Consider the following 23,414-nt stretch of genomic DNA (forward strand, 5'->3'; position numbering starts at 1 on the left):
TAAAATAATTTGAGGTGTTATCAAAATTATTACAAAACAATAATAATATTATCAAATATAGCAAATCTTATAAAAAGATTAGAGTGAGTAGAACGTGAATCTTTCATTATACCCGAGTGAGATATCTTATCCATTAAGCTACTCATCCGTCTATGACTCATGTGAATTAAACGCGACCCAAATTGAGGTGCATGTCATGGTGCATGTCGCCTACTGTCACAGGCTACCGCTACGGGAAAAGTGTGTCGGTGTTCTTGGTGTTTAAAATGTTATCATACTGATGCTCCCATCCCGTATCACATTTTTAACCTTTAATTGAACATTATCAGTTGGCAAAATCTGCCGTAATCGCTAAAAAACAATGAGGTCACCTCACGTTGAATTGCACTGCATCGGCACTTGCATGACATTTTGAACGTTTTTATCATATTCCACATGCCTACACTTTTCGAATGTCTGTTGTCTATTATCTATGGTCTGCAGGTTGGGTTCTTTTCAAAATATTACCTATGGATGTCATGCCGCAAGTAATTTAACGTACACACGTAGAAACTGTTGAAATTAATTGAAATTAGCATGAATTATTAATAATAATTCAAAATACTATTACATTATTATAGTAGGAACTCTTCATCAGTGTCATTCTTCAGTGAATTTATGGAGATGGTGCACGTTAAAAATATTCTGCAAAATGACGAAACCATAGATTTAACATGCACGTCAATTTAGCTCGCGCTTCAATTTCAACAAAAATACGATATTGTATTTACAACTTATAAGATTTTGAAATAGATTCATCATTTAATATAAAATAGTTCTCACCGTTTTATCTCTAAGCATTCCAACTCTACAGTTGAGCAAGGCCTCTGATGCCAGGTGTGCTCGCACACCGACAATCCCTCCTCCGCCCTCCGGTTCATCAAAGTATGGACCCCAATGGTGTTCATGATGGTGCTTCGGTTGATGTCGAAACGGATGCAGATCTATAACAAAGTAAAACAATATCTTTTTTACAAATTGTTATTTTATAAAATATAATTATTATGGTATCATACTGATTAGATACGAGGACTCTTAAGGCTGGTTCGGACTGTTCGAGTAATTTAGTTGAGTAGCGAGTGATTTAGTGATTGAGTAACTTAAAAGTGTCCGAACACAGTACATTAGTAAGTGAAGTGTAAAAATGAACAGAGCATAACGTAACAAAGCAAAAATGAAATTTTTTTATATTAAAAAAAATAATTTAATAACTTCATTATAAGAATTGGAGGAATTAATTCTACAACAAACCAGCAGATATTAAAAAGCGGACAAATACGTTTTATAATGTTGCACCAAATAAAAACAGCCACACATATTAAATATTCAATTACAATTATTTACAGTAACCGTACTGACTTCTGGCCAATAATTCAGTAAATTTTTAATGGATAATATGATTGATTTTCTGCCAAATCCTATAACGTTGGACTTGTTACTATATGTGGCGAAGAAATATAGGATAAAAACCACATCCTCTGAGAATGTCCTGAAATGTATACGGAAAGGGTTGAAATGTTGATTTCAGTCTAACTATTGTTCCATTGGGCCATCCAACCTAGTCGCCACAAAAGCCAATCGTATTTCATTTATAAAAAAAAATACTCGTACTGTGAACGTGTAGATCTTTTGACATGTAATCGTATAATTAACAGTTTTAAATTAGCTTTGTTTTGTATTACATACTTTTCATAATTTATTTTTGTTACTTCTCCATATTCCTCTCTCGCAATGGGCAAATTCTATTAAATATGTCAATGTAAACACAATCAAAGCACACTTTAGTAAATAGTGATCTTAGTATTACGTAACGGCTCTTGAAATATTCGCAAGAAGAAAACATTGCAAATCCTACACACCAAACGTAGGGTCTTGTGATACGCTCGATGAAGACCGAATACAGTGCGGGGCGGAAAGGTTTGGTGGCACCATGTGTGTTGTGCATGTCATCGCAAGACCTACGTTACAGTTGATAGCGATACGTTGGTCGATAGAATGTCAGATAGGAAAGAAAGATCATATAAAAAATAATGCCTTGAACAAACATGGTGGTTTTTATTACAATACCTCCTAATAGGTAGACGGATGCTATTAGAAGAAGCGACAGAGTAAGTTACATACTGAAAATAAAAGATCTGACGCAGTGTAGAATAATGGGAGAGATATTTACTCATCATTAATAATTCAAAACTGAAGAAGAATATGTTTTAAAATTAAATTAAAAATAGTATTTTAATACACATAATTTATTAAAAAACTGGTTTTGTCATTCCGGTCATATTGATATAAACCAAACTTGAAAAATTTTAGATTGATTATTATAATAATTATCTGTGTGCTCTATTTCTAGATGCAAAGCCAAAAAAATCTTAAATTTTGGGAAAAGGAAATAATGAAAGACCCAGGTTAACTCATTCGACGCGGATGACACGGCTGCCGTGTCCCCGTTAAGCGGCCGATCGATCTAATTAACATGTTATTTAAATACGGTAATTAAAAAGTAATTAAAAGTTACGCAGCGATTGTGTTAAGCTTATTTTACTGCGTTAACAGACGTTATGATATGTCTTCAAAACTGAAGAACTGTAGAACAGTACCAATTGGATTGCATAAATAATAATATCCTCTACGTAGCCATAATTTACATAATGTTATAGAAGCAATGATGATTATTATTGTACCCGTAATTATAAATCAGTTAGAGATTTTTTTCTACAGTCTAGATTTCATTGGCATGGAGCTTTTTTAATCATTTTTAATAAAGGCTGTTATATTAATTAGTAACAAAGCAACTTTCGTAGACTGGTTGAAAACGATTCATACTAACTACCAATCTAGTCCAGTCTAGTCGCTTGAAAAAATTCTCTAATCATTTTTTAAATATAAATTAACAATGTTAGAGGTGCTTCAATAATCAAATGGTGCACAATTTGATTCTAAAAATATTACCTAAGTTCTTTGTTAATATAATATTTATAATATCTGCACTGTGAAGTTTATGGTTGGTTTTCAGTCACTCTAAAAAATTTAAAATAAATAACGCAATTGATTTTTTTAAAGCCGTAATGCACATTAAATGTGCGTAAATTCTTAGATTTCCATATAAACGATAGTTAAGCTCACAACACTTTTTTGTTTTTCCAATGTTTTTTCATGTTGGATTTATATACATTTTATTACTGGGTACCTACTATAATACATAATATTTGAGTATTCTTCGTTTCCAAGGCGTGAATTTTTATGAAGTTTTTTTATACAATAAATAGTAATAAAAACTCTGGGCATTTAAAAATACATTACTAGGAGAATTTTATTTAAAGTATCTATTTATAATGCAAACAGAGATAGGTATTAATATCACCGTCGCCCTAAAGTGATATTATTCGGAATTTTGAAATGGGATTGGTTGTTTATTTATTTACTGAAATTTTGCATATTTATTCGCAATTTTAAATAAAAATTACTATATTATTATATTGAAAATACAATTAAACCCTTTTAGAAGAAGTCTGGATTTTATGTCGTCTAAATTTATTTTATGAACATCATTCTATACAATTTTTATCCAAATGTGATTCAATGTCTTAATAATTTTTGATCATAATAAGAGGGCTTCCTAGTCTAAGTATGACAGCTAAAATTAGTGATAGTATGGTTGAATTTACTCTAATAGAAACATAATTAACCTATTGTAATATTATCTTAGGTGGCTGTTTTTGGATTTTACTTTGATATAAATAGCGTTTTTAAGTTAATCTGATTATCGTCTCGGTTAGCAATAATTTATAATAAAAATATAAATCTCAAATTGTTATAAAAACAAACATTTTACACGAATTTATGCCTTTTTTGATATTCTCTAAATGATTCAAGAAAACACATCCACCATGATATTTTCTTTGGCAGCAACGTAAATAAAATTGATTACCATATTAATTAATTATAATATTCTTAATTTAAATTCCACAGTACAATTTTATAATATATGTATGGATAGAATGCGGTATATATTTTCATATGCTTAAGTAATAATAATTTAACAAAATTATTTAATTAAATTTACCTACGTTATTTGGAAAAATCTCAGAAATGTACATAACTACTATAAATATTATAAAAAAAATAATAGGACGTTTAGGATTCAAACTCGCATCCACTGTTGTCTGCGTAAGTGCTATTATACATTAAGTTTCAGAAAATCTGTCAGTTTTGAAGGTGTTTACAAATAATTATGCTTTTTGGGGTATTCCGCCAATATAATAATAATAGTAGAAGTTACCCAAATATTTAGTTAATTTTGGCTTCCTGATCCTTGCTAACAATACATTATTAAACATACATAATTTGAAAAGACCACAGATTTTATATTCCTAGTAAAAAAAGTTTTGAAAATAATACGATTCTCGACTTCCCGATTGTGTTTTATCAATTGAGCCACGTGTACTCTATCTAATTTTCTATTACCTAGTATATATAATATAATATGCCGAAACACTTAATAAATGACATTAATTTTGACAATACCTACAATCTTTTCTTATATGTATTTTTCTGGTAATATAATATGATTAAATTAGCAATCTGATCATTCATGATTATCTATCCCGGCAAGCACATATCTTTTGATGAATTTCAAGTACGAGATAATTATAAATAATAAACAACTTAGTTACGGTTTACTAATTCCACCGTCTATAATAATAATATGGAAATTTAATTAGGCGTAGAGTTACACGGTTAGTATGTGGTATACTTTGCCATCGTAGAGGCACTTAAAGTGTGACCACAACTTTGCCGGGAGCCGTTGCCATATCGAGCTTTATGTAGACTAACTGTATCACCAAGCTAATGAATAAAGCCAGCAACGAGTACTTGTATGACACAGCTTATCTACTTTGGCGTAGTAAACGATGCACATATACACTGAATACAATCTAATGAGCATTTTACATTCACATAATATATTATGTTGGTCATTGTAACGTTATAAGTATTAGATTATAATATTCATATTCAACATACATAATTTTGAAAAACACTTCTGAGAAAATATATTATAACCAATAGAGAAAATCTTTGTGAAAAAAGTAAGACATCCGGCAGGACCGAACCTGCATCTCTTGGCTTTACGCCCCGTGCGCATTGCCAACTATGCTACTAGGTGACATACTAATTACGACAAATTTTAACTATTGACCTTTATAATACCTGCTGATCAGCGCTATTCCAAATCAAGCTACTGTTGGCCATCGATTTTTGTTTATTAAATCAAAGTAGGTACCTACTACTTTAATTACTAAAAGACGTCACGGTGTCTTACTTTTTTCAAAAAGATTTTTTCATTGGTTATAATATATTTTCTCAGAAGCGTTTTTCATGCTTATGTATGTTAAATAATTAGAATGGTAAATTCTTATATCTTGTTAATTATTCGTTGAATAAAAGAAATGGTTAATTAAAAATTATTAGATATTAGTTCGAGTAAGTTACAATATAAAATATTGGAGAGAGAATACTGGTGTAAATATTAAATATGTAACTATTCGTCTCTTTTTTAGGCAGTGATGTACCTAGACAAAATGCCGCCCCTAGGCAGCGCCAAAATGCCACCCTTTTTTTATAGAGTATTTTTTATCATCCTTTCATGACACCAATATCTAAGAAATATGTTGTGTGGATACATTACTAACAAAATATATACCACTAAATCTAATTTAAATACCATCTCTCCTTCAATAGACAATATTATCCACTAGAGTAGAGTCCACGGTTTCAGATAGGTACATTAAAAAATACACCTGACAACTTTCAAAACACGCAAATGACTGGAAAAAATATTCGGATAAATTAATTAGGTAAGTATGTATCTACCTATAATTAAAATATAATTCGTAATTCTGCATATTGTGTCATTGCTGGTCATCAAGGACGTTACGTCCAAGGAAAACGGAAGTAAACTAGATATCGCAAACCCGACAAAAAAAAATACAGCCCTGTTAAGCCTTTCATGTTGATTAATACACTTTGTTTCCGAAAGATATTTCCGTTATTACTAAGTTTAGGTACCTATTTCTATATTATATACTTAATGATTCTTCTCGATTTGTCACCCTTCAAGTAACTGCCACCCCCAAGCGATGCTCAATCTGACACGGGACGTCACTATTTCTAGGTTTCGAGATATAATGTAGATCGTTAGGATCCTAAGACAGTAGCTGAAGTCAGTCATTGCTTGACTGACAAAATAGATGAATACCATTCAACTGAGTACCGAAGACAGCGAAAATACATAAATACCCAAAGAAGTAATATCCAGTTAATATTTAAAGTATTCTTCAATATGAGTTTTGGTTAAATATGTATGTATTTATGGCATTTATTTTCCACATTCACTTCAGCTGGGGCACGGACTAAAACAATCGTGACTACGCGACGCGAAGCTTGTGCAAACGACGCCTGCAGAACAAAACATAATTTGTCATAAAAATTCAACTTGCGTCCATTTAATGTTCTGTTTATTGTTCTATTAGTAACAATAATATTATATTCATTGACATGTTTTCTTTTTCAAGTAAATGGGTAACGTGTTTAGTCATCTTTACACGATTTAAGAATTAATACTCCAGTCGCCATCACGAAAAAAATTGACGTGTTCACAGCTCGACTTTCGCTCTCCGATTGTCAGCAAGTCCAAAATTTAAGTTTTACTCGTTTATTGATAATATTGTATAAATAATATTTTGCATGTAGTTTTCTATGTAATCATCATCATCATCATCAGCCTGAATCTATCCACTGCTGGATGAAGGCCTCTTCAAGTTGCTTCCACTTCTCTCGGTCCTGTGCATTGCGTTGCCACGTACTTCCGCAGAACTTTATCATTTCATCGATCCAGCGGCCTCTAGGTCTACCTTGTGGACGTTTTGTACTTCTTGGATACCACTGGATGACTAGATTTGTCCAACGATTGTCTCTTCTTCGAGCTATGTGTCCAGCCCATCTCCATTTAAGGCTTTTAATAAACTCTATTACATCGCAAACCCTTGTCTGCTTCCTTATCCACTCATTCCTCTTTTTGTCCTTTCGCGTTATGCCCAGCATGCACCTCTCCATACCACGTTGTGCTACTCTAAGTTTCTGGATCTCTCTTTTACTTAGGGTCCATGTTTCACACGCATATGTCATCACGGGAAGCACACACTGGTTGAACACTTTGCGCTTTAGGCACAGTGGAAGGTCACTTTTGAAGACATTATTCAGGCGGCCAAAAGCACTCCAGCCTAGCTTTACTCTGCGAACAATTTCATCAAATATACATCCATCTATAGATACTTGTTGTCCCAGATAGATGTAGCTTTTCACCTGTTCGAGCTGAGTGCCATTGATGAGGATCTCTTTTTGGCCTGCAAAGCAGTTGAACATGACTTTCGTCTTGTAATATATGACTTTAATAAACTAAGTATAGGTACTGTAATTCACGCACATAGTGACCGGGCGATAGCGTGACGTTTTCATTTGCGAGGTCCTGCATCATGTTCTGAAGGTCATTTTTAGTCATTTGCAATGACAATTATGTCATCTACAAAGCGTGTGTGAATAAGATAATATCTCTGTGAGAATATAGATTATGTCTAATGTTTGTATTTATTGCAAACATTATTAAGAGCGTACTTCAGTGAAACCAAAAATAATTTTCAACAGTAGGTGCAACGAAATTTCCCACTCGTCGCCTGGACTCGCCAATCGGAGACCAACAGTCGAAGTGTGTGAACGTCGATTTATTTTGTCATGGCATCTGATGAAAATATTCTTAAATCGTGTAAAGATGACTAAAAAACTTTACGTATGTACCGTAAATAGAAAACATGTCAATGAATATACTATTATTATTAGTAATATAATAATAAACATAACATTAAATGAACGCATATTGGATTTTTATGACAAATTATATTTTGTTTAGCACGCGTTATTTTCCCAATCCGCGCATCGCCTAGCCACGATCTTTTTAGACCATGCCTCAACTGAAATATAGCCTTAACTTACTAAACTATGTATTTCTTTTATACAACAGTTTGATAATGGAACGTAATTTTACGGGTCTGAAAATATTCAGACGTCAGACCACCGATGAAAAAAACATAACGTGCTATTATAAAATTAAATTTTGGATTTAAATTATTCTGTTCTCTAACATTTTTTGCATTTTTATATGGGATAAAATATAGTATAATATATTATTAAGGCAAATACGAAATGAAAAATATTACAATTTCTCCAAAATTACGAGTCGATTACAAACTCCACTGTAGAAGTTATCGAATAAATTTTTACTATAATCTGTTAAATTTAATACAAAAAGTTATAACGGGTGTGGGGTGTGTTAACAAAATATGAATTTGAAAAGTGCTAGGTAACTGTATAATTACGAACATTATTTGGATACGTGTGTTAAATAAGGCTCTAAGTACAAAAAGTAGTATTGCCTGTAGTTACAAAATACCCAGTCATTGCAGTAAAATTTCATGAAGCAGACCTTTTGAAAAATGTAGTTTTACAGTGTGAAGCAATCACGGCAGCTTCTATAATTTTAGGTATTAAGAACTCGCAAGTGTCAACACACCATCTTCAGGTATTTTATATTGAATGCCGTTGACCACTGCAGTGCTACTTATACCACTATAAATAAAACACGCCAACGGACTTACAGCGTCGACAGGTTTAATTATTTTGCTGTATTTTTTTGACTTGCTTTAGGCACTTAGACTATTAAGTTGAAGTTATTGGCGTTGGTATGTAAAACATTTTTCTATAAAAATGTCAGTTTTTATTTTTTTGGACTTAGCACCTTAATTATTACACGTTTTCATTTATGTAGCAAAATAATAATATGGTTGTATTATCAATTGTAACACAACGGTATTTACAATAAAACACTTTCATGATCTAAGATAAAAAAACAATTTTTTGTTTATATAAAGTCTACAAATTATCTAGGCTAAGTTTGTAAAGATACACAAAATTCTTAATTTTCGACCTTCACACAGCACTCCGGCCCTTAACTGTATTTACGTTTACAATGCTATCCCTATGTTCAGTTAAATGTTAAATTTACTCACAAAACTATTACTTACTTACTCATCAAAATATAGATGTTTATAATAATATATATATATATATATATATATATATATATATATATATATATATATATATATATATATAATTATTATACTCTATGTAATCTATCAAAGCGATGTAAATTTTCCAATGTATTGTGGAATGTATGCTACATAAACCAGAAATTAATTAACTTGGGAGTTCATTGCCACTGTGTGAATAATTTCCTAAAATTTGCGGTCTCAGATTCTGCGCAAATGTTGCGTTGATAGAAAAACCGATTTCATTATACAGTATTACAGTTCTAATAAAATTGGTAACCAACAACTTTTAAAATAAAAATTGACCGCCAGCTGTTGCCGTAGCAATAAAAAGTTGTTTGTGATTCGAATTAAGTGTCAATTATTTATTGAAAAAATAATGGCGCGTTAATATGTTCGAATTTTAAAAATTTGGAGAATTTATTTGGTAATGGACGTTTATTAAATTTAATGACAAAAATAATGCCTTCGTTTTGTATCCTCTACTTTTGATAAAATGTGACACTTTTTAAAACATTCAATTTATATAATAATATGTTTGATTCATATCGTTACATGTGAATTGTACGTGTTACATTTCACCGTGAACTGTCTTACCGGAAAAAGATAACCTAAGTATAATAGCATTGACATAAAACAAAAAAATCGTCATTCATAGATTAATGTAGATAGTAATATTCAAATCGCACCCCCAGTAAAATACTGTCGTAAGTCTGAAATGGGCGTTTTCGAGTTATGGATGTGGTTGGATTCGTATTTTTTTTTACTATTTTAATAAAATACTATCGTATCTCAAACTCAAATAGTGTCGGAGAGAAAGCACTTAATACAGTACATTACTTTCCGAAAACTGTTGAATAGATAATAAAATAGTGTTGTAACTAAGTTACGACAGTATTTTACAAGAAGCTTTCTAAAAAACTAAAACAATACTTTTCAAAAAAATACTGTTGTAACTCTGTTACTACAGGAAAATCTTGAGATACAGCGTAATTTTCTCACTAATTGCATGGATATTATTGTTCTAAAGTATTCAAACAAAAAAAACTGGAAGCAGCAGAGGCAACAATTTTTGTTATCAACAACTAAATGGAAGTAAAATACAAGAAGTATGCACAAAATACTTTATCAACACATTTGGGGTGAGTGAAAGGTACTGCTCCACTGCATGGAAAACAAGAGATCTTCTTTCCGGAACGCCAATTCCAGAACAAAGAGATCACAAAAATCACAAAAAAATTAGTTATGTTTAAAAAAATGATATAAGAGCTCACATTAAGTCTTTCCCAGTGATCGAGTAACATTATTTGCGTGCACAGACGTCCAAATTGTATTTAGATGGTAAATTAACAATTGCTGAAATGTATCGGTTATACAAAAAACAACAAGCTGACAGCAATATGCCATTTGGAAAAGAACACTATTATACGCATCTATATTTAATGACGAATTTAATATTGGCTTCTTTAAGCCTAAAAAAAGATTTGTGCGTTGAATGCGACCTATACAATAATTCTTCACCACCAGATGAAAAAAAACAACTTCAAGAAAAATATGAGACACATCAACCTGGAAAAAAAGAGGCAAGGGATGAAAAGATCAAAGACGTAGCAGAGTCCCGAACTAATGGCCAAAATAGCGTCATTAATGTAGCTGTATATGATTTGCAGGCTGTTTTACCGTTTCCTTGCGGAAATGTGTCAACTTTCTATTATAAACGAAAGTTTGGCAATGTACAATCGTACAGTCTATAATATCACTGAAAATATTGCAAACTGATACATGTGGGACGAGAGTCAAGCTGCATGAGGATCCAATAAAATTGGTAGCTGTGTACTCGATTACAATGCATGTAAAAAATATCACCACAATGAGCATTTTATTTTTTACAGTGACAATTGTGCCGGGCAGAATAAAAATAAATACATTGCTGCAATGTATTTATATGCCACCGGGAATTCACAAAAAAATACAACGATCTCTCATAAGTTTTTGGTCACCGGGCATAAACAAAATGAAGGCGATATCGTCCATTCTACAATTGAGCAGCAGAAGACCAGGGCTCTAAAAAGTGGACCAATATTTGTGCCCAGCCAAATGATTACCATTGTACAAACAAGTAAGAAAACAGAACAACCATACATAGTTAAACCCATGACGACAAATAATTTTCTCAACATGAATAAACTAGCAGATGAAATCGGTAAAAATTACAACACGGATGAAAATGGAGAAAAAGTTTTGTGGCAGAAGATTAAAGTTATAAAAGTAGACAGAGACTATCCATACATTATTTTTTTTAAAACCAGTTATCATGAAGAATGTAGGAAATTGAATGTTCGACAACAGCAAATAGGCAAACCGTTACCAATGGATGGTCTCAATATATCCAAAGCATATCAAGAGTGGCCAAAAATAACGACAATTAAAAAGAAGGATTTGCTTTCCTCTGCACCGCTAAACATCGTGAATTTTATTATGATTTTTTGCTTCTCTTCCAAGTGATGTTTAAAAATTAAAAATAGTGTGTAAAAAAATTATTTTCCCATTAAATTAAATAATTAAGTATTTTTTGTTGTTTTGAACTAATAACTGTATTTTCCTTTTTTTTCAATAAATCTTTAAAGATTGTACCATAACTTAATATTTTGAAAACCTTCCTTTACAGTGCCCAACAAATTAGTTGAAATTATTAGAGTGATGGTAGGGAAATTTACATAGAAAGTATTGAGTTGATTCAAATTTTAACATGAAATTGTCAAATATCCTAATAAAATACAGTCGTAACTCAAAAATATTCAAATATCTCCGTTTGTATATGTTTTAGAGAAAAATGATGAATACAGTTGAAAATAGATCATGTTTTTCCATAAAAATGAGTAATAATTTTTACATTCAGACTTTTCCTGTATTTACAAAGAATATTTGAAACTTCAAATGGCTCTCCTGCAAAATGCCAATTTTTGACTTACTACAGTATTTTACTGGGGGTGCGAAATGTTATTGTTATTACATTCGATAAGAACAAAATTTGAAGGTGCGATTTGATACTTATGAGGACATATCAGAAAATTATATAAACGTACACCTACCTACGATATTTATTTATTTATATAAGAAAACAAAACATTGTAGACATAACAAATCTAAATTCGAGACGTCCATAACATGAGATTTAGATTATAACAAATATAACCCTCACAAGATAGATGAAGAGAATATAGAAAATAATAAAAATAACAACAACAAAAAAAAAACAAATCAAAATATACTTTTTATAGTTAGTATATTTATTATAGTTATTTTATAGTTAGTACAAATTTATACTTACAGAAAAATAAAATTTCGGATACAAAATACATATGAGCGGAGCGCATTGCTAGTATTCTGCCCACATAAGCAAAAACACAGCTAATGGGAAAAAATGAAAAATTAAAGTAAGTATGAGGTGACATACAAGATAAATTTTTGAACATAATTACATAACAAAATAAACATAAAATCATTTATTTTAATATACAAATCATCATAATGTGTTCGTTACTTTTGCAAAAATGTTAGGCTTTTCGAAGCAACAAAACAGTAAATAATGATTCATAAGCAAAAACACAGCACATCTATCGAATTGCTGCGTTTTTTGCTTAAACACGCTGGCTTACTGTTTTTTTGTTTATGATTCTAGAATTTTTACACAAACGTAATACCGCATGTAACTGGTAATAGTGAGTTAACCTCAAATTAATCATTCACTAATTTCATATCGCCCTACATTTTTAACGATATTTTAAGATTCAAAGGTGATTAAGTTCGAAATTGGACTAAGAATCATGAAAAAGAGATTCTCAATCTTGTTTTGGAGAGTATGCAACTGGATAAACTTGATCAAAATGCTGCAAAATCCAATGAAATTATAATGGCAAGTAAAATTTTAATGACAAGTTAATTAATTTTTAATTATCACATTTAAATATCATGTTAATTATACCTAATGGCCAAATACTGAAAACGCGCCAGTCCCGTTGTTAGAACTAAATTAGTTTTTTAATTTTAATCCATCATAAAACACATTTCTAACTATCTGGTCTTATTAAATTTATGATATTTGTACTTATGTCTCTGAACATTTGATATTTAAAAATAATGCAAACGGAAATTCCTCAATATTTCTTTTTTCCAATGCGAGCCGCATGGCTGCTTCTAAGTGCCGAGCCACACCGGGCGACTCTGGTCGGCAGACCAGTCGCCGAGACCAGACCCATGCATGCAGTTATATGGAGCATGCCACACCTGGTCGCCCGGCCATCACTTGCGGTCTAGCACCCGTCGCGAGCAGTCGCCTTTCACTGCGCTCCGACTCCTGCCTAGAATTCCAGCCGAGACCAATTCAACAATTCAGCCGATCAAGAAGCTACCTACTTCTACCGCCGCAAGTGAACAGTCGACCTACCAGCAAACATCACCCGCCGACCAAGCAAGAAATACCTACGCAAGCGACCAGACATCAAAAAAATTATACCTACTAGCAATGGCGGCTGGTCTATTAGGTCATTTGGTCAATGACCCTCCAAAAATAAACATCTTACAATCTATGTAGGTTATAATCTAAGATGTAGGTACAATATATTATAATAATTATCAGCTAACACGTCAAGGCGAGACGCACACGGACGGACGAACTGTGTGTATAAAATTCAAACAAACAGAATCCGCTTGGTCGCTATACTTTGGGTCATTTTGGAATACGCCGGGATAAAATATTTCTCTTTCTCTCTCATTTTCCATATGTGAAACGGAGAAAGCACACATTTCACCAGTCTTTTTTTTTAATTTGTTTTTACGCAGCATAGGCAAAATTTTCGTCATTGTCCGAGAAAGAGATAACAATACATTTTTCAGTGTGTTAAAGGAAACAGGTATAAAACGTTGTTCTGTTATTAATTATTATTGCCTCGCAATTTCATCGAGCATGTTTTGTTTTACCTACCAAACATGCGATTTCATTGAGCATGTTTTGTTTTACCTACCAATTGTTTCAACCGTATTATTTTTATCTGGTTAACCTTTTTATATTTTTATTATTTCAAACTTCCTATTGTTGTCTGAAAGTTTCATATGCAATGTCATTGTTTGTTTTGTAATATTATAGTACTCAACCAAAAATAGCTTTTTAGTTTAGTTTAAATACAACCTTTGACTAAAACGCATCGACTGCATTCATTGTGTTAAACAGTTAAACCATTGTATAAATGTTACTCTTTAAAATGTAATCTGCTATAGGTATCAATCATAAAAGTAACCTTCTAATAAAATCAGTGGAAATATAAAAAGTGTTTATATATAAATGATCCCGCCATTTCATAACAGTACACAACACTTTTTTCTGATAGTGACAGTTTAATGAAAAATGAAGCTAAAAAGCTACGGAGTTTTTATTAAATATTTTTGATTGTTTAATGTGAAAATATACATTTTTTTGAAGGGTAAGTGGGTACCTATTTTTTCTATTTAACTATCTAACAATTTATAACACTTCTTTTATAATGTTTAAAAAGCCAATTTGCTATACGTCTTTTAAGTGTACAACGAAAAGGCAAATTAAAATAATATAAAATTATTTAAAACTGACCTCCCATATTATCTAGCAAAGAGCCGCTAATGCCTACCAGCTACCTACAGCTATAGGAACGAGACAAACGACTTCACAATGGAGAAAATCAACAATGAGATCAACAACCTATATATACGCAAACCATCCAGACTACGGGACCTACTGACACTCCACCTACTTCTCTTGACTGCGTATCAAGAGGAAGCCGAGACAGCTACCAATACACCTGCACGAACACACTCCTGGAGAACAAACCACGCCACCATCAAATCCCATACCTGGACCAACAGGAGCCGCCAACTACAACACAGATCTCCAACTCACACCATCAGACGACCTTCACAATCGCCGATCAAGGAAGCAGACCCTGCCACCTTCACTTCACAGGAAAAAGACCGGATATCCGTAGTCATCAGGGGCTTCCCGATCGGCGTGCACACAGAAGACATCACCAACGATCTCCTCCGCAGAGGTTACCCGATAGTCAGCGTCACGAGGATGACCCGGGGCAGGAGCCAGCATCCAATGCCTCTTGTCCTGGTCAAACTCTTCGACAATGACCAAGGGCAACTGATACACACTCTGCAGTTCGCTATGCGCCGCAGAATCATCGTAGAAACACCGAGGAGGAGCTGCCACTCACAACGCAGCCCTTACCGAAGCTCACACACGTCAGCTTCACAGACGCAAACTGACTCATACATGGATGACTCAACTCCCCACACTCTGACGTACTCGGATCAGCACAGCGAGACTCAGGAAGAGGACATACACTTCAGCATCACTAACAACACGATGACAACTCGCAGCCGGATGTTAACCACCACACAAACGCAGACAGACCTCGACGCTGACATACCCATACATAACACGGAGGCGTGCACGGAAATGGACCTCACCATTTCCCACAATGCCAACCCACACTCACCGACCAGACCACACAACACCACCGAGCCACATGAAGCAGAAACAGACACCATCCCGACACACGAAGAGACACCCGAGATCCCGGAAACTCCAATATCTGCAACAACGGAATCACCGGAAGCAAAAAAAGAGACACCGGCAATCATAACTGAAACACCGGAAATCAGAGCTACCCCGGACATCCCAGATACCGAACTCAGCAGTGACAGCGACGAGAGCCTGTTCACTCCAACGGGCTCTCCTTACATGTCGCCTTCCGGAAACACACAAAAAACACCACCGGATGCAATCGACAACCTTATCCCAGATGACAACCAGGACACCGACTCTGACACTCTAAGCTCAGAAACAGTGAAAGTTTTAATGACTCAAATAAACATCTCGGAGACCAACGCCACTGCCAAACAATACCTCAATGGCGTCATCAAGGCTTACCACAACCGAACCGAGACCAACATGTTCGACCCGCCAGCATCAGCCTCAGAATTCCACGAAGAAATGGGCATCGATGACAAATTCTTCAGAACACCAAAGGCCAGGAGAATTATAATGGACATACAAAGACGAGCAATCAAATAGCAAACCGACCAGACTAACACAGACTTTAACAACCCCTCAGAACCGGAACAAGCCCCGGAATCGAACCAAGAGGACACCCCTCAACAGGGGTGGAAGAAGAGGAAACCCCGAAGGAAAAATCACCATCGCCGACGATTAGAAGAAGAAGGAAGAAAACCCATACAATGGATAGAACATCAAAGAAGCGGTATCAATCGGCGGAGGATGCCGAACGAAGGATGCGCCAGTCTTTTATTATTTTGAAAAAGTCGCAAATTTTTCAAAATCTTTAATCTTACAACACTTGGACTCGAAGACTGCAGCCTCGCCCGGTCCTCATCAAGAACCGGGAAAATCACATCGCTACCCGAATGGATTGTACGAAGTAACAACACTTGACTCTGGAGGCTGCATCATCCCCCGACCCTCATCAAGGACCGGAGACTAACATCACCACGTAAATTCAAGCGAAACCTTACCAGCGATCAAGAAACAGCGATGAAGGGGATGAGGCTAAACGCCGGAGTGCCCCAACAACACCAAGGAATACCAAAAGTCAAGTCAAGTGGTCGCCCAGTAATCGCGCAAGCAATAAAGTCACGCGATCAGTAAAATCTCGTTCGTGCGCTCGGTCTGGTCTCCCGGTCTCTCTGGTCTCTCTGGTCGGGCGATCAGTAGCGATGTATGAAAACATATAGCTATGTATTGAGCGCTGCCACACTAGGCGACCAGTCGCCGGCAGCCACGCCGCATTTTTGCATAATTGCGTATACATTCATTATTATTATTATTATTGGCTGCCTCTCTGGTCGTCGGCAAGTCGTCCGAGTAAATCGCCCGAAGAGACCAGTCGCGCGACTGGTCTCGAGACCAGAGTCGCCCGGTGTGGCTCGGCTCTAAGTTTACATCTGTCAACTGGCTTCGATATTCGTTTTGTATGAAGTGCATTACACTGAATAATCTTTCACAGTATACAGTAGTAGGAAAAATTGACAATATTAACTCATTTAGTGCTGACACTGCGACTGGCCATTAGATATAATTAACATGATATTTAAATGTGGTAATTAAATATTATTTAGTTGGTCAGCAGTGATTGTGTTAATAAAGCAATTGTTACCAACTCTTTAAATTTACTTTATTCTCAGAAACGGACTATTTCACATATGATCTCATCTGAAAAACACATTATGGATCATTTTTGAGGGTGGAAAGAAATTTAAGACAAGTCATGTGTATTCAACCAATTTTATAAATACCAAAAAACCACTGGTGTAGACCCTACGTGAAGGACAAGTATTTTCATTCCAATATTATTTGATAAATAAAATACCATTACATTAAAAAATAGGTATTTCATTTTTCAAAAATAACCATTACAATTTAAATTATAAGCAAAAAAACATATTTACTGTTTTTTTCCTTATGAAACTGACATTATTCCATTCAAAATCATAAATAAAAAGACAATAGTGAAGTTTTATAATCAATATTTTTGTAATTTTGCAATTTATTTTTGATTTATTTTTCAAAACATTTATTAAAATTGATTAACTTTTAATGAAGCTCTTATTTAGTCTTGTGTCTTATTTAGATAATATGCATTTGAACTCAAAACTAAACGGCCATTATTTATTCCCAATACATTATAGCTTACGACGAACTGTGATACGTTATGTATAATAATTATGTATAAAATCTTCCTACATACATAATATGCTTTTTATATAATATATCTTAAGCCCAGTTATAATGCTGACGGTGATCAAATGACTTGTATCTTAAATTACACGTAGTAATTTTATACACCTTTATTAGTATTGCGACACCTAGCGGTGAAAATAAAAATATATTATTCTCAGTTGAGACTCAACATAAAATCAGTTAGTCAACAGTAAAATTCTAAATCGAACAGTTTTTTGAACCGTACAGTGCCTATTTGCAAAGATATGACACTATTTAAATATGGAACAAGAATAAACTAAGAATATCGAAATAAAAATTTAGTATCTAATAATTTGGAGTGCATTCGATAAAATTACAGATTCAAGTATTTTAATATGACAGTTACTCTCTATTTAAAAAAATGTTCAGGTTAACAACTTAGATTAACTTATTACACAGGAAGCAATAATAAAATTATTGTCGCGTATTTTACGTGAATCAGTATAATAGAATCATGTAACTATTTCCTAATGATCTTGAAATCAACGCCAAAATAATATATCAAATAAATTATAATAAATTCCTAAATTTAAAAAATGTATGTACAAATTTATAATAGATTAAGGATCTATATTTGATGAAGATGCTATTAATAATTTGCTTTTTTGCTACATCTTTCAAAGCTTTTGGCAAATTCGAAGATTAAATTGTTTGCAACCAATTTTGCGGACGTGTTATATTATAATACTCTTATTCTGAAATATGAAAATGCGCATAGTCTTAATAGAGAAACATTGGTAATTGCTTAATCGCACGGAAAACTACAATTAACATGTAATAAAACCTACACGAAAGCGATTATGGTACTCGTAATTTATATTGTTAAAGTTTTTTTGGCTTGTCACGTTTATATCATAAATTTGATAAAATATAGTATTTATTATATTATAAGCTGACACGTGAGTTGCAATTTTTATTCATTTGAAAAAATGCAACCGAGTTTTATTAGTTTCACAATAAGCTCGGTATCAATTTTTTTTTTTTTTTAAATATATACCCTAATACAAAGAGTTACGTAGATATTTGTATGGTAGGTAAGTAGGTTATAAATGGGAAATAAAAAAATATCGTATATTATTATCAGGATTTGTTGTCAATTGGCTTTACAATCCGATGTGGATATTATTTCTCCTTATGAAAATGTTTCGTCACAATTTTTTTTTACGAGAAATTGATATTAACCACTTGCTTAGGCTATTATATTTTGTCCATGCTCTTCATCCAAAAACACAAACAAAATATAATTTTACCAAACACGGACTCATAATTATTACTCATAACTTTTTATAAGCTGATAATTATTTTACCGCCGGTGTATCAGAGCTGCTACTTAACAAATGGATAATATTACATATACACGTTAGCACGACTTAAGCGTTGGACTATAATAACGACGTGGGTCCCAAGCTCGAATCCTGGGTCTGGAAAGTACACATTTATTGTTTTTCAATTTGTTTGTGAGTAAGGGTATGGACCTAATAGGTTGATCATTTGGCTGACATCAATTTCTCGTAAAAAACAAAATCTGTTAATACAAACCTCTACTCTTTGGAGGCCCATCTGATCCTATTAGGATCAGACATGGTCGAAAAAAACTATTATATAAAACTCTTAACACTCTACTTAGCCATTTAATCAACTAATTGGATTCAAACCATAATCCAATAATAATAATACGATTTTAAATACAGCAAATCAGATTAATTTAGCCATTTTTAGATTTGATTCACAAATCGGGATGTAGGTATTTAAATTTCATCGTTATGTTGAAAATACATCTGGATATATAGATATTTGCAATATTATGTATGTGGGATTATGTAAGCGATCCAGTAAAATTCGTGTAAATACTTTTGATATCCGTTCATTGGAGTTGATTATTATAAAATGCAATGCTAATTAAGGAACGTATGCATTGCAAGTGTGCGTATCGTTTTAAGCCTCGTTACTGATTGACTGAGCCGGGACATTACAGAAATCCTCTAGTAGTCAAATATTTAATGAAACCCCAGCAATGTGATTGTTATTATGTGTCATGATTTTGTTTATGGTGCTCATATTTGGCGATGTCATCAGAATTATATATTTGTTCTACGATAAAAATGAAAATGATAATTTAAATATAAATATTTTTTAATTGAGACACATTATCAATGAAACTAAGGCGGTGGAAAAAGTTTACAGTAGATATGAATACGTAATACGTGTAAGCTTCCGGCATCAACATGGGGATACTCATAATGGCTATGGGACATGGCATTTTAACAAGCTTCAAATGTATCTTTTGAGGTTAGAGAATCGATGTCTCCATCGAATCTTAAGGTTACATTACTAAAACTGCATTACATACACTCGAATTTGTGAGCGGACATGGCAGTCCTCGATGCTTGAAGTAGTCATCAAGAGACACTTTAGGAAGCTGGAGAATGTGTTTTGGATCCCAGCAGAAAGTGTGAAACTCCGTACATTTGTGATACACTCTCGAGGTTTCCATCACCATAGTAGATCCACCCTCATCCTACAGCAATCTAGGTGCTGGTAGGAGGTTTGAGAGGCCATGGACTGAGGGAAGCGGTACGGCCTTTTGATTGATCTATACCAAAACGCTGGTGCGTAATAAAGTAACGTAAGTAAGTTTTAATGACGTATAAATTAAATAATCAAGCAATGAGTATATTCCATGAATATTAATAGTTAACAATAATCCAAACATTATAATTAATAATATTTTGAAGATAAAAGAAACATTATTTTCAACAGGAAGTAATTAAATTCTTAGTTTCTAGATCACAAAGTGTATTTGTGTCGTAAGTTATAAAATCAAAGCCTTTGCAATATTTCAAAGAGTAAAATAAATTATATTCAAACCGCAATATTACCTTTAAGAAGTTTTAATACTTAATAAAAGTGTTAAATTGCAAACTCGTTATTTATTTTTGAAGCTTTTTTTAAGTTGGTATGTGAAAATATTTAGTTATGGGGAGTTGTAGTGGTATTATTTGCTAGCATTGAAACAGGCATTGTCGCAAGCAATTTAATACACTTGCGAATAGCCTATGGTGTCACTGTAGAATGATTTACCTATATAATGATATTAACCTTCCCTTTATGAAATTGATCAATTCTGTCGATTCCGGTGATGTCATCTTTGGATTCCGAATAAGATTGTTTATCATCAAGGGCGCAACCTCCCGGTGTGGGTCCTGGCCTTCTCCAACAGCTCCCTCTACCTGTCCCTATCCAGTGTGGCCGCTTTTCAATTCGGTACCCCCAGAATACGGCAGTCACTGGCAGCTCTATCCAACCAGCGAATCTTTGGCCTGCCTCTTCTTCTACACCCTATTGGATTGCTGGACATCACTCTCTTTGCCGGTTTATTATCATTCATACGGTGTATGAGATTGTTACAGTTGGTAAAATAGAAATGCCTAGTTTTCCAACATAAATAAGACTAATGAGGCTTTGTCATGATTATTTGAGTTGCCTAAAATTAAAAAAAATCGAGTTTTGAGATAAATGTCCCTTAAATGTTAATGTGTGAGTGAGTCGATTTGCATTATTTTTTTTAAATATATATCATAATATACATTAGGCTGCAGACACACCTCTGTAAGAAATAGAGCTCCCTGATTGATTTGAAAGGCTTTGATGACAGAACTCACATTATTCATTGAAAAATGTGAGTTAAAACACCAACAGTCAACTTAATCAACGATTTCCATAATATGGTTTTTAGTGACTTTTCATAGCCATTCAGTTTGTTTATATAGATTAATGCCTTTAGAATCACTTAGTTTATTTAACAAATGACAATTGCAAAATGTGAGTTTTGACTCTTGGCGACTCATTTATAATTTGTTTTAATAATAAAATCATTATAAAGGCATCAAAACATAAATTAAATTATATGAATATTTTATACTATACATAATTTATTATAGCCTACAAGTAATATAATACTATCTTGATCTCACACTTTACTTACATATCTCTTTCTCACAATTAATTATGTCTATCTTTGTCACATATTATACTTTTAGATATATGTATTTTGTTCGTAATGGAATGCGACGCTCTGTTTGCAATGTGTATTTATAATTTATTAAATGTTAATAAAATTGGACGAATATCTACTATTATATATATTTAATCTATTTAAATAAATAATAACATTTTCATTAGCTATATAACATTGATGATTCTACAATAGCAAAATGAGAAGATGACGAACTGCATATTAACCGAAATAGTTGTGGCTTAATAAGCTGGGTAACCTAATGTGACATTATACAGAGACAAGAGTGTTGAACACGGGAGGGAGAATTATAATAAATGTATTGAAATAGGATTTATCAAAATAATTTTCAGTGTTTATTTGGGTTTGATGCGCTATCTATTTCAAAGTCAAACACATATATAATAATATAATAGTTATTTAATATTATTATCCCAAATACACATTGTACGTACCTAAGTTATATTGAACATTTATTATGTACATAGGTATTATTTATATATTATATTCGTCTACCTTTTACAAAACACATAGGACTGCGACATATGGAAAAAGTTTTTTTTTGCGTAATCTTTCCACGACAACTTTAGCTTTCAGATAGATCAACAAAAGTACACCTCAGGCAAGTTGATTTCCTTTTATATTTTGCTTACTTCTAAGAGACCTTTGTAGTTCTTTCCAGCCACATTTATTTCATTTCTCCATGTCGCATAAGGCCGCGTTTTATGTGAGGTTCTTTACTCGTAAATCTCCTCTCAATTTCCTTCGACGTGCTTTTTTCATGCATATTTTTTTCTACCTCAGCGCATATCAACCATACCGAATGCCAACAAAGGGTAGTTCTTAGGTCGTGGGTATTTAACCTTTTTGGGATTGAACTTTATTCGTTTTTTTAAATATTTTAATTTGATTAACTATCATCATTTATGACACTACAACCCTTGGCGGGCCATGGGCTGCTTCAAAAATTTTCTCTATTCTTGAAAATCTAGCGCTAACACTCTCCAATTGCTTTTATTTACCATTTTTAATTATCAAGTTGACGCATTTCAGCCATTTAAATTTCAGCCAGATCTATTCTTTTCAACGGGAGTTGCGAACATAACCCGCCTAGCCAGTATATCCTGCGGCATTCTATACATGTGGTAGATCCAGGGCAATCTCTGCATTTTCATATGCCACGTGATCTTTTTGCCCCATAGAGTGTGTACAGCGCCTTATTATACCTCAACTTCCAAATGCGACTTTCTTGAATATCGGCAAAGATTTTCCTCAAAACTGTCCTCTCAAAGACATTCATATTTTTCTCATCCTGTTTGCTCATCATTCTGATCTATATGTTAATACCATCTAATTTAATTAACTACTAAAACAAATATTG

At 33.2% G+C, this 23,414-nt stretch overlaps 1 protein-coding gene across 1 annotated transcript in view; it reads right to left on the bottom strand.

Annotated features, from left to right (window-relative positions):
* dpr18 (defective proboscis extension response 18) overlaps positions 1-23,414 on the bottom strand; it is a 195,750-nt gene that overhangs the window by 44,002 nt on the left and 128,334 nt on the right. The window contains exon 4 of the mRNA XM_085946189.1: positions 823-983. Coding sequence (XP_085802315.1) covers positions 823-983 — 161 coding nt within the window. The remainder of the gene's footprint in view (positions 1-822; positions 984-23,414) is intronic.

This window comes from Rhyacophila brunnea, unplaced genomic scaffold, assembly GCF_057557595.1.
Source record: "Rhyacophila brunnea isolate RB1 unplaced genomic scaffold, BYU_Rbru_1.0 scaffold_19, whole genome shotgun sequence".
Lineage (NCBI taxonomy): Eukaryota > Metazoa > Arthropoda > Insecta > Trichoptera > Rhyacophilidae > Rhyacophila > Rhyacophila brunnea.